At 39.1% G+C, this 13,472-nt stretch overlaps 1 protein-coding gene across 3 annotated transcripts in view; it reads right to left on the reverse strand.

Moving 5' to 3' along the window:
- MANBA (mannosidase beta) overlaps window positions 1-13,472 on the reverse strand; it is a 121,872-nt gene that overhangs the window by 51,780 nt on the left and 56,620 nt on the right. For all 3 annotated transcript variants that reach the window (XM_057547418.1, XM_057547417.1, XM_007172935.2), the window contains exons 9-11: window positions 5,519-5,636; window positions 3,808-3,894; window positions 494-661 (exon numbers count right to left, since the gene is read on the reverse strand). In XM_057547418.1, coding sequence (XP_057403401.1) covers window positions 494-661; window positions 3,808-3,894; window positions 5,519-5,636 — 373 coding nt within the window. The remainder of the gene's footprint in view (window positions 1-493; window positions 662-3,807; window positions 3,895-5,518; window positions 5,637-13,472) is intronic.

A 13,472-nucleotide genomic window follows, 5' to 3' on the forward strand; every position in this document is an offset into this window, starting at 1 on the left:
TGGCAGAGCTTCAGAGAACGGACTCCAGTTTTGAAAGAAGTTTTACTGTGGGTAAAATGCTATCAAACAGCCTTGCATGCTACAGAAAAACAGCTCCTAAAAGGAAGAGTCGATCGATGGGGCAAACTTGGCTGCTGTCTCATTTTGAGAAATTCCCACGGCCACCCCAGCCCTCAGCGGCCGCCACCCTGATCAGTCAGCAGCATCAACGTCGAGGCACAGCCCTCCAGCAGCAAAGAAATCAGGACTCGCTGAAGGCTCAGATAATGATTAGCAATTTTTACCAATGAAGTATTTTTTAAATTAAGGTATGTACGTTGTTTTTTAAGACATAATGTTATTGTACACGTAATAGACTACAGTACAGTGTAAACATAACTTTTCTATGCACTGGGAAACCAAAAATTCATGTGACTAGCTTTATCGCAATATTCTCTCTATTGTGGTATCTGGAACCGAACCTGCAACATCTCCGAGGTATGTCTGAACTTACTTCGAAGACGATCCTTCGGATGTTTTTCACATACAGTGTCACGTAATCATCGATGTAGGTAGACAGGTGGCTGGACTGTATATCATACCAATTCAACACCAGCGCTGCTTCATTTTCATTATTTCCACTCCATGTGATGATGGAGGGATGAGATTTCAGTCTCCTGACCTAAAATTGAAGAAAACATAAAATAATTTTCAAATGCTCAACATAAGAAAGCTCAGAGCTGTAATTACTCATAAAATTATAGCCATTGTCTTTCTGTACATGTACTTTTACGTGCCAGGAACTCATCAGAAAATGAGCAGTAATGTTACATGTGGGAAGACATTTTAAGAAATCGCTGAGATTCTTTTTATCTAGATTTTATAAACATTGAGAAAATAGGGCTCCTCTTCTAGCCATATAACTAAAGAAAATATAATCCCTTTCATTAAAAGAGAAAAATAAATCAACCTCATCATTATCTGACTTGCCACAAAAAGGTTCTAAGAAATACAAAAGGCAGGAGACGTTACATTACAGGGGTTAGCTTCTCAAGAGCAAGTTGGAGTTTTCTGTGAAGAAACAAATGAGGCAGAACAAACACTACTGCTGAGAGAGGGACTGAAGTTCCCACACAGTTTCCACCAAGATCAGAAAACCACGAGGACAGTTAGAGAGGGTTTTACAAAGCAAGTGAGTACCAGAGACACTCTGAAAGTTAAAGATAAATACATGGAATATTCTAAAGGAAAAAAGATTAGGACATCAAGAGGCTGTCCCCTGAAATAACTATCAATGTCCTGTCTTAAGGAATCAACTGGACTTCCCTGGTGGCACAGTGGCTAAGAATCCACCTGCCAATGCAGGAGACACGAGTTCAAGCCCTGGTCCAGGAAGATCCCACATGCCGCGGAGCAACTGGGCCCATGCGCCACAACTACTGAGCCTGCGCTCTAGAGCCCGCAAGCCACAACTACAAGTAGTAAGTCACTGAATATATCTAAACATAGAAGAAGAAATTAGGGAATCTGAAAATCCTGCCTGCCTTAAGAGCTGAGGTCTGCATGAACTGAGCTCACTGCCAGCCCTATATAAAGGTGAAAGGATCCAGTTCTTCTGACACACTGGAAGATGTAGCCCAGCAGAAGAAGGCAATTAAACCTCTTTGCCAACAACAGAGTGAGTCAATGGTCAAGAGAAATTCTTTTCCAACATGTTTTAGCAATATAACCTCATTGGTATTTATAGCTTCTCTCGCACTGTAATGGATGATTACGTGATGGATCCCAGCTGATGTTCTCTCTGCGGTCTCCATTCAATATGCTAAGTAACCCATACATGAAATAGAGATGCAGTAAGGATATCTTAAAGAGATATATCTCATTTAAAAAATTAAAGTCTTAAAAAAAAAAATTAAAGTCTTATGTTTTTTTCTTAACCAGTCTTATAAACAGTATTTCCTTATTTGCCTCTGTATATGCCCATGTAGGTGAGGGCTGTGACCAACTGTGACAGGCATGTTTATGGTACTGATGAAAACACAGAAGAGACAAAAAGCTTCAGTGACTGTGTGCTACACACACCCTTCAAACTGACCTAGAATTTTCTGGTGAGCTTTACTTTAAAATTTTAATAAACTCTGCATTTAAAAGTTCTCCTCTTTAAAATATATAAAAGAGTTGAAAACACACAGATATCATATTTTACTTGTGTGAAAGAAAATTAAAAATAAAACTGAAATGTTTACAACCTACATAACTATAATTAATATTTTAAAAGTTATTCATTCATCCATCCATCTATACATCTGATGAATAATACAGCCAGATCATGGGGATATACAGGGAGGAACATGCCCTAGGCCTCAGGGATATTATAATTTTGATGCAGTGACAAAACATTGAACAAGTAATTTCAAGTGTAATGTATGTCACAAAGGGAAAATGACCTAATCTAGACTTGCAGACATAGAAAGCTTTTTCCCAGAGAGTCATGCCCAAGGTAAGACGGGCCAGAAAAAAATGAGCGAGGTGGTCCACAGGAGAGGGTAATAGAGAAGGCGTTCCAGGGCAGAGAGTGTACGGGGAAAATGGTGCTTGATGAGGCTGGAGAGGCAGGTTGAGACAGGATAGTGCATGGTGAGGATCTTTAATTTTATCTGGAGGGCTCTGAGCAAGGGATGATTCAATGTTCACTTTCCAAACTTAAGAAAACTAAAGAAAACAAATTATGACATGTTGAATTATTATAAAGCAATCACACTTATAACACAATCCAGACTAAGAAAGAAAACTTTACCAACCACCCCAGAAGCCCTCATGTACCCCTTCCTAACCGTAGCCCCTCCTTCCTTCCAAAAGTAACCACTATCTTGAATGTTATAATAATCTTTTTTTTCATTTCCTTTGGGTTTTCACACAAAAATACATTCACAGACACTCTAATTACGAACTCGTGGATTTTAACATATTTGATGGATTTCGATCCACTGACATTCTTATCCTTATTGAATTTCAAGTTGTCCCACTTTTGGTTGGTCAGAGTCTCATCAAAGTTCTTTTAACATATCTTTGATAGCTTCCTTGTTATTGGTATGCCAAAATATTTCAGGATCATCTAGTATATTTCCTGTCCCAGACTTGGTATCAGCCATTTTTCTCTAAGAACCCTTCTCTTAGTGGGAAAGATTATTTCAATATAAGAATGCTCAGTATGACTAGGTTGTTCACTGTTTCTAGGTCTTTCCAGTGGACAGAGCTAGGATATAATCACTTCTTCGCATTCATAGATCTATACATATAAAAGTGTTTATATGTGGAATGTAAAAGAAATCAAGGAGTCAAGAATCACTTAAAATTTTTGACCTGAGAAATTCAAAGACTGGCATCGCCATTTATTGAGGTGGGGAAAACTGCAAGAAAAGCAAGTCTGGGGAAGGTAATGTAAGTTTGGTTTGGACATGTTACATTTGAGATTCCTATTAGACCTCCAAGTAGAGGCACCAAGTAGGCAGCCGGATAATAAGAACCAGGAGTTCAGCAGGTAAGTCAGGGCCAGGAATAAATCTGACGGTCATCAGCCAATAGGTAGAGTTAAAGTCATGAGACTGGGTGGAATCGCCTAGGTAGTCAATTACCTGACTGATTTTTTTCATGCAATTTAGTAAAGAGAACAACAAAAAGAAATAAGGAGAAGAAATTAAACACAACACTGTAAATCAACTATATTTCAATAAAATTTTTTAAAAAAAGAACAGACAAGGAGAGGTTTAACAAAAGGCAGAACTAAAACTTAAGCCTTTACTTCTACTTGAAATGGTAATAACATACCTGGTAAGCAACTTCTGCTCTCACTGAATCCATGAAATCCTGATCAGTTGGGTAAAGCGCACAGGCAAACATAAAATCCTGCCATACCTATCAAATCAAATAAAAGGCAATATAGCACTTCCACGGATTTTACTGCACAGAAAGAAATTCTTCATTCTCAACTTTGGGCATTATCTTTCATGCAAATGAAAAATCAACCTAGCCCGATGAGTGTGATCATTTGAGCATCACAAAGCATGAGGCACTGGGAAAGGCACTCACAGACTCTCTGGAACTGTAGGGAAACCTGAGAAGAGAAAATGTTAGGTAGGCAGAAAAGAAAAAGAAGAAAGGGGAATTCAAATAATGAAACAGTGCTTGTGCTGAGGGGAATATGAAATTCAGTAAGAAGCTTTCTCCCAACCCCTCCTCACTCCTGATTCACTCTGATTTTCACCAGGAATTTGGTACTGAGTGATGGCCCAGACTGTTAAGAAACATATTTTGTTTATAAAGGAATTAACTTCATGGTCAAAAGGATTAATACATGCACAGTTTAGCAATGAAACCACTTAAGTGCACTGCAAGGGAGGCCATTATGATGCAGTAGTTTAGAGCACAGAGCCTAAATCTGTTGGCCTGACTCAGAACTTCAGTTCCACCATATACCCACTGTGTGCGTTTGGGCTAGGTAATGTCTCCACGTGTCAGTTTCCCTACCTGTAAAATGGGGATAGAGAACAACAGTAACTACCTTATAGAGTGGACATGAAGCTAGAATAAAATAATAGCTGCAGAGCACTGAGGACAACGCCTGGAATATTACAGAACATTGTCACATCATCATGACCATCAGCATTGTCAGTATTATTAAAATTACTACTCTGCTATGAAGTGCTTTATATTTTAGAACTGTAATACCAGAACTAAAAGACTATATTTCCTTTGCTTAACCCTCACCAATGCAAACTATGTTCAGAGTACTTAATGACAATATTAAGCACAGCTTTTAAAATTTAATTTTATCATTTTTCTTCTCTCTAGGTCTTGTTAGATCTCCTTAAAGTTAAAACTTTTTAACATTTTATTTTCTTTTTTATGCTTACCCTCCTATCACAAAGATAATTACAAAGAAAATATAGATATATGCTTAGATATAACCAACATGCAGAATGTCTATCATTTAAAATAATTATGATATCACTATCAACTATGGCTCAGGGTTTGCAAGATGCCATTTATTCCTTTGCAGAAAAGTGGAACATCATTCCTGGCTCTGAGAAAAGAAGGAATGGGCTATGATATCACTTATATGTGGAATCTAAAATATGACACAAATGCATTTATTTATGAGACAGAAACACAGACATAGAAAACAAACTTATGATTATCAAAGGGGAAGGAGCTGGGGAAGGATAAATTAGGAGTTTGGGATTAGCAGATACAAACTACTATATATAAAACAGATAAACAACAAGGTCCTACTGTATAGCACAGGGAACTATATTCAATATCCTGTAATAAACCATAATGGAAAAGAATATGCAAATATAGGTATAACTGAATCACTTCACTGCACACCTGAAACTAGCATAACATTGTAAATCAACTTCAATGAAACACTTCAACGGAAAAAAAAGACAAAGGAATAGGCAATATCATCCACTCAGAACACTGGAGGTCAACAGTAACAGATCAACAAAGAAAATGATGAGAGCTGTCAACTACTCACCATTATTCCTAGTTCATCACAGAGTTCATAGAATGCATCCTGCTCATAAATTCCTCCTCCCCAGACCCGGAGAACATTCATGTTAGCGTCCACAACAGACTGCAAAAGGAGCCGTAATCTACAGAAGAAGTTTTAAAAACAAATGCCAATTTGAAACCTTGGGGATGTTTAAAAAAAAAAAAAGATAAAAAAAACACATTGTGGTTGATAAACACATTTCAAATAGCTGTTAGAAGGACACATTTTAAAATTATGATGGTTTGGATACAATGCTAAGTGAAGAAAGTGAGACAAAATTCTATATACATTAACTGTAACCACATTAAATAAACAAACCTATAGAAAAATTACGGGTGAAATCTTTTCTCTGCCTTCTAAATTTCAGTCATGCTATTACACTATTTTTAAAACTAAATTTTTGTTTGTTTTCTTTTGTTTTTTGTATATCTATTTTTTTAATATCTTTATTGGAATATAATTGCTTCACAATGTTGTGTTAGTTTCTGTTGTACAACAAAGTGAATCAGCTATAAGTATACATATATCCCCATATCCCCTCCCTCTTGAGCTTCCCTCCCATCCTCCCTATCCCACCCCTCTAGGTCATCACAAAGCACTGAGCTGATTTCCCGGTGCTATGCAGCTGCTTCCCACTAGCTATTTTACATTTGGTAGTGTATATATGTCAGTGCTACTCTCCCACTTCGTCCCAGCTTCCCCTTCGCCCCCTGTGTCCTCAAGTCAGTTCTCTATGTCTGCATCTTTATTCCTGCCCTGTCACTAGGTTCATCAGTACCGTTTCTTTAGATTCCATTCATGTGCATTAGCATACAGTATTTGTTTTTCTCTTTCTGAATTACTTCACTCTGTATGACAGACTCTAGGTCCACCCACCTCACTACAGATAACTCAATTTCATTCCTTTTTATGTCTGAGTAATATTCCATTGTATATATGTGCCACATCTTCTTTATCCATTCATCTGTTGATGGACACTTAGGTTGCTTCCATGTCCTGGCTATTGTAAATAGAGCTGTAATGAATATTGTGGTACATGACTCTTTTTGAATTAGGGTTTTCTTAGGGTATGTGCTCAGTAGTGGGTTTGCTGGGTCATATGGTAGTTCTATTTTGAGTTTTCTAAGGAACCTCCATACTGTTTTCCATAGTGGCTGTAACAATTTACATTCCCACCAACAGTGCAAGAGGGTTCCCTTTTCTCCACACCATCTCCAGCATTTATTGTTTGTAGATTTTTTGATGATGGCCATTCTGACTGGTGTGAGGTGATACCTCATTGTAGTTTTTTTTTTTTTAAAGGATTTTCTTATTTATTTATTTATTTATTTATTTTTGGCTGTGTTGGGTCTTCGGTTCGTGCGAGGGCTTTCTCCAGTTGCGGCAAGCGGGGGCCACTCTTCATCGCGGTGCGGGGACCGCTCTTCATCGCGGTGCGCGGGCTTTTCTCTATCGCGGCCCCTCCCGTCGCGGGGCACAGGCTCCAGACGCGCAGGCTCAGCAATTGTGGCTCACGGGCCCAGCTGCTCCGCGGCATGTGGGATCTTCCCAGACCAGGGCTCGAACCCGTGTCCCCTGCATTAGCAGGCAGATTCTCAACCACTGCGCCACCAGGGAAGCCCCTCATTGTAGTTTTGATTTGCATTTCTCTAATGATCAGTGATGTTGAGCACCCTTCCATGTGTTTGTTGGCAATCTGTATGTCTTCTTTGGAGAAATGTCTATTTAGGTCTTCTGCCCATTTTTGGATTGGGTTGTTTGTTTTTTTGATATTGAGCTGCATGAGCTGCTTGTAAATTTTGGAGATTAATCCTTGTCAGTTGCTTCATTTGCACATATTTTCTCCCATTCTAAGGGTTGTCTTTTCGTGTTCTTTATGGTTTCCTTTGCTGTGCAAAAGCTTTTAAGTTTCATTAGGTCCCATTTGTTTATTTTTCTTTTTATTTCCATTTCTCTAGGAGGTGGGTCAAAAAGGTTCTTGCTGTGATTTATGTCATAGAGTGTTCTGCCTATGTTTTCCTCTAAGAGTTTTAGTGTCTGGCCTTATGTGTAGGTCTTCAATCCATTTTGAGTTTATTTTTGTGTATGGTGTTAGGGAGTGTTCTAATTTCATTTTTTACATGTCCAGTTTTCCCAGCACCACTTATTGAAGAGACTGTCTTTTCTCCATTGTATATTCTTGCCTCCTTTGTCAAAGATAAGGTGACCATATGTACGTGGGTTTATCTCTGGGCTTTCTATCCATTTCCATTGATCTATATTTCTGTTTTTGTGCCAGTACCATACTGTCTTGATTACTGTAGCTTTGTAATATAGTCTGAAGTCAGGGAGCCTGATTCCTCCAGCTCTGTTTTTCTTTCTCAAGATTGCTTTGGCTATTTGGGGTCTTTTGCATTTCCATACAAATTGTAACATTTTTTGTCCTAGTTCTGTGAAAAATAACATTGGTAATTTGATAGGGATTGCACTGAATAGAACTACCATATGACCCAGCAATCCCACTACTGGGCATATATCCTGAGAAAACTGTAATTCAAAAAGATTCATGTACCACAATGTTCATTGCAGCACTATTTACAATTGCCAGGACATGGAAGCAACCTAAATGCCCATCAACAGATGAATGGATAAAGAAGATGTGGCACATATGTACAATGGAATGTTATTTTCTGCATCTATTGAGATGATCATATGGTTTCTATCCTTCAGTTTGTTAATATGCTGTATCACATTGACTGATTTGCATATGTTGAAGAATCCTTGCATTCCTGGGATAAACCCCACTTGATCATGGTGTATGATCCTTTTAATGTGTTGTTGCTCTTTGCTAGTATTTTGTTGAGGATTTTTGCATCTATGTTCATCAGTGATATTGGCCTGTAGTTTTCTTTCATTGCGACATCTTTGTCTGGTTTTGGTATCAGGGTGATGTTGGCCTCATAGAATGAGTTTGGGAGTGTTCCTCCCTCTGCTATATTTTGGAAGAATTTGAGGATAGGTGTTAGCTCTTCTCTAAATGTTTGACAGAATTTGCCTGTGAAGCCATCTAGCCCTGGGCTTTTGTTTGTTGGAAGATTGTTAATCACAGTTTCAATTTCATTACTTGTGATTGGTCTGTTCATGTTTTCTATTTCTTCCTGTTTCAGTCTTGGAAGGTTGTCCTTTTCTAAGAATTTGTCCATTTAATCCAGGTTGTCCATTTTATTGGCATAGAGTTGCTTGTAGTAGTCTTTTATGATACTTTGTATTTCTGCAGTGTCAGTTGTTACCTCTCCTTTTTCATTTGTAACTCTGTTGATTTGAGCCTTCTCCCTTTTTTTCCTGATGAGTCTGGCTAATGGTTTATCAATTTTGCTTATCTTCTCAAAGAACCAGCTTTTAGTTTTATTGATCTTTGCTATTGTTTCCTTCATTTCTTTTTCCTTTATTTCTGATCTGATCTTTATGATTTCTTTCCTTCTGCTAACTTTGGGGTTTTTTTGTTCTTCTCTAATTGCTTTAGGTGTAAGGTTAGGTTGTTTATTTGAGATTTTTCTTATTTCTTGAGGTAGGACTGTATTGTTATAAACTTCCCTCTTAGAACTGCTTTTGCTGCATCCCACAGGTTTTGGGTCATCGTGTTTTCATTATCATTTGTTTCTAGGTACTTTTGATTTCCTCTTTGATTTCTTTAGTGATCTCTTGGTTATTTAGTAGTATATTGTTTAGCCTCCATGCATTTGTATTTTTTATAGTTCTTCTCCTGTCATTGATATCTAGTCTCATAATATTGTGGTCAGAAAAGATGCTTGATATGATTTCAATTTTCTTAAATTTACCGAGGCTTGATTTGTGACCCAAAATGTGATCTATCCTGCAGAATGTTCCGTGTGCACTTGAGAAGAAAGTGTATTCTGTTGTTTCTGGATGGAATGTCCTATAAATAGCAATTAAGTCCATCTGGTCTAATGTGTTATTTAAAGCTTGTGTTTCCTTGTTTATCTTCATTTTGGATGATCTGTCCATTGGTGTAAGTGGGGTGTTAAAATCACCCTACTATTACTGTGTTATTGTTGATTTCCCCTTTTATGGCTGTTAGCATTTGCCTTATGTATTGAGGTGCTCCTATGTTGGGTGCATAGATATTTACAATTGTTATATCTTCTTCTTGGATTGATCCCTTGATCATATAGCGTCCTTCCTTGTCTCTTATAATAGTCTTTATTTTAAAGTCTATTTTGCCTGATATGAGTATTGCTACTCCAGCTTTCTTTTAATTTCCATTTGCATGTAATGTCTTTTTCCATCCCCTCACTTTCAGTCTGTATGTGTCCCTAGGTCTGAAGTGGGTCTCTAGTAGACAGCATATATACAGATCTTGTTTTTGTATCCATTCCGCCAGTCTGTGTCTTTTCGTTGGGGCATTTAATCCATTTACATTTAAGGTAATTATTGATATGTATATACCTATTACCATTTTCTTAATTGTTTTGGGTTTGTTTTTATAGGTCTTTTCCTTCTCTTGTGTTTCCTGTCCAGAGAAGTTCCTTTAGCATTTGTTGTAAAGCTGGTTGGTAGTGCTGAATTCTCTTAACTTTTGCTTGTCTGTAAAGCTTTTGATTTCTCTGTCGAATCTGAATGAGATCCTTGCTGGGTAGAGTAATCTTGGTTGTAGGTTTTTCCCTTTCATCACTTTAAATATATCTTGCCACTCCCTTCTGGCCTGTAGAGTTTCTGCTGAAAGATCAGCTGTTAACCTTATGGGGATTCCCTTGTATATTATTTGTTGCTTTTCCCTTGCTGATTTTAATATTTTTTCTTTGCGTTTAATTTTTGTTAGTTTGATTCATATGTGTCTCACCGTGTTTCTCCTTGGGTTTATCCTGTATGGGACTCTGCATTTCCTGGACTTGATTATCTCCTCTCCCATGTTGGGGAAGTTTTTAACTATAATTTCTTCAAATATTTTCTCAGACCCTTTCTTTTTTTCTTCTTCTTCTGGGACACCTTTAATTCGAATGTTGGTGTGTTTAATGCTGTCCCAGAGGTCTCTGAGACTGTCCTCCATTCTTTTCATTCTTTTTTCTTTATTCTGCTCTGTGGCAGTTATTTCCACCATTCTATCTTCCAGCTCACTTATCCGTTCTTCTGCCTCAGTTATTCTGCTATTGATTCCTTCTAGAGTATTTTTAATTTCAGTTGTGTTGTTCATTACTGTTTGTTTGCTCTTTAGATCTTCTAGGTCCTTGTTAAATGTTTCTTGTATTTTGTCTATTATATTTCCAAGATTTTGAATCATCTTTACTATCATTACTCTGAATTCTTTTTCAGGTAGTTTGCCCATTTCCTCTTCATTTATTTGGTCTTGTGGGTTTTTAACTTGCTCCTTTGTCTGTAAGATATTTCTCTGTCTTCTCATTTTGTCTAATTTACAGTATTTGAGGTCTCCTTTCCCTAGGCTGCAGGGTCGTAGTTCCTCTTGCTTCTGTTCTCTGCCCCCAGTGGTGGGGTTGGTTCAATGTCTTGTGTAGGCCTCCTGATGCGAGGGACTGGTGCCTGTGTTCTGGTGGGTGGAGTTGAGTGTTTTCCCTCTGATGAGCAGAGCCGTGTCAGGTGGTATGTTTTGGGGTGTCTGTGAGCTTAGTATGACTTTAGGTAGTCTGTGTGCTGATGAGTGGGTTTGTGTTCCTGTCTTGTTTATTGTTTGATGTGAGATGTCCAGCACTGGGAGCTGCTGGCTGTTGGGTGAAGCCGGGTCTTGGATTCAGATAGAGGCCTCTGTGAGAGCTCTCGGAGGTTAATCTTCCCTGGGGCTGGGAATTCTCTAGTGGTCCAGCATCCTGGACTCAGTGCTCCCACTCCAGAGCCTCAGGCCCGACTTCTGGTCAAGGGACCAACACCCCACAAGTTGCTTGTCCCGGCAATACAGGGGTTTAATAAAAAAGAAATAAATGTCTAACAAAACCCCAGACAAATGGTAAAAAGTAAAATCAAACAAACAGAAACAGAAACAAGGAAACACGCACACACACAAAGGAAACAAAAACAGAACCAAGTAAAGCAAATAGCAAGCGAACAACCAGACAAACAAAAGAACCCAAGAACAAAATCAAGCAATTAAGAAGAAAGCCGACAAAACCCAAAACCAAAAAACAAAACCAAAGCAGGGTGCCAACCGAAGAATGAAGCAAGGAAACAAAACAAACTGAAAAAAATGACATTTTAAAAAAGAAAAAAAGAGAAAGAGAAAGGGGAAAGAAGACAGAACAGAAAAGCAACGTAGAAACAGAAATCTAAAAAAGTAATAATAAAATAGAAAATATATTAAAGAAAAAAAAAGACAAACAAAACCCCGGAGAAATGTTAGAAACAAAACCAAACAAACAAAAACAGAAACAAGGAAATACACACACACGTAAAAGAAACAAAAACAGAGACAAATAAAACAAAAAGCAAGAGAACAACCAGACAAATAGAACTCAAAAATGAAATCAATTAGGATTAATACTAACAAAAACACATAACCTAAAAACAAAACCAAAGCAGTGTGCCCACTGAAGAATAAAGCAAGGAAACAGAACAAACTGATAAAAATGATTTTAAAAAAATAATAATAAAATAAAAAGGGAAAAAACACAGAACAGAAAAGCAAAATGAAATGGAAATATAAAAAAAAAATTAAAGAAAAAGAGGAAGAAAAAAATAAGGGAAAAGAACACAGAACAACAGAAAAGCAAAGTAAAAATATAAATATATAAAAATATAAATATATGTTATAAAACACAGAGATCCCAAAAGACTAAATAAAAAAAAAAAAACTAAAACAAGAACAAACACAAAAAGAAAGAAAAAGAAACCAAAGGAAAAAAAAAGAAGCCAGAACCAACAACAGAATGAATCAAAACATAATAAAATTAATAGTAATAATTATGTTTCCCTGGGGTCTCCGCTGTGAGGGTCCTTGCACACACTGTGAGCCACAGCCCCCCTCCGCCTCCCCAGGAGCCCCTCCTCTGCCTCTGGGCTGGTCTCTGGACCTCCTGTGGGCCCTGTGGGGACCCCTCTGACTCTAATGTGGCCCAGTTCCCGCGTGTGCTGCCCCCAAAGTCCACAGCTGCCAGAGCTGGACCGTTTTCATTTGTGGGAACACTCATTGTCTACTCAGATGTTCCATAAACGCAGGGTCTTCCTAGCTGATCGTGGGGATTTAATCTGTAGCTTGTACAGCTGATGGAAAGATTTTCCATCCTCTACCTTAGTCACCCCGTCCCTGGGGTACAGCTTTGGTTTTATCCCCACCTCTGCATGTGGTCTGCCTGCAGGAGTCTGGTCCTGAGGCTGCCTTGGAGCTCTTGGGTCTGCCCCTGTGAGGACCAGGTGCAGAGGTGGTATGACCGCTTGGATCACGGGAGCCCCAGCGGCGCCAAATGCACAGGGAAGCCGGGGGCCATGGGTGCAAGAGATATGGCCCTAGTGAGGGCCTTTTCCGGCGCCCAGCGTAAGGCACGTGAGGGCCAACCCTGGCTGGGGTTTTTCTGGCACCCGGCAGCAGGCATGTGAGGGCCAGCCCTGAGAGAGTGGTGGTGGTTTTTTTTAATTGCCCCGCAGCCAGCATGTGAGGGCCAGCTCTGAGGGAGCTTTTTAATGTCTCAGCAGCCAGCGCACAAGAGCCAGCCCTGAGCGGGCTTCTTTTATTGTCATTGGCAGGTGGTGACCTGTGGGGAGAGAGAGGTTACAATAGTGTCTCCTCCCCCTGCGTGGGACTTAGCAATAGCGCTCTGCTTCCAAGGCAGTCCAGACTTCCTCCACAGGCATTCCCTGCTGCGGATTTCCTCCCTCCCGTCCCCTCAGTCCGTCTCCCCACAACCAACAGCAGTTCTCACTCTGGGCCTGTTCTCCAATCCCCACACACCAGCTCCCAGCCCCCTTGCACACCTGTGAACACACATTCCAGTCT

This window comes from Balaenoptera acutorostrata, chromosome 5 (genome assembly GCF_949987535.1).
Source record: "Balaenoptera acutorostrata chromosome 5, mBalAcu1.1, whole genome shotgun sequence".
NCBI lineage: Eukaryota > Metazoa > Chordata > Mammalia > Artiodactyla > Balaenopteridae > Balaenoptera > Balaenoptera acutorostrata.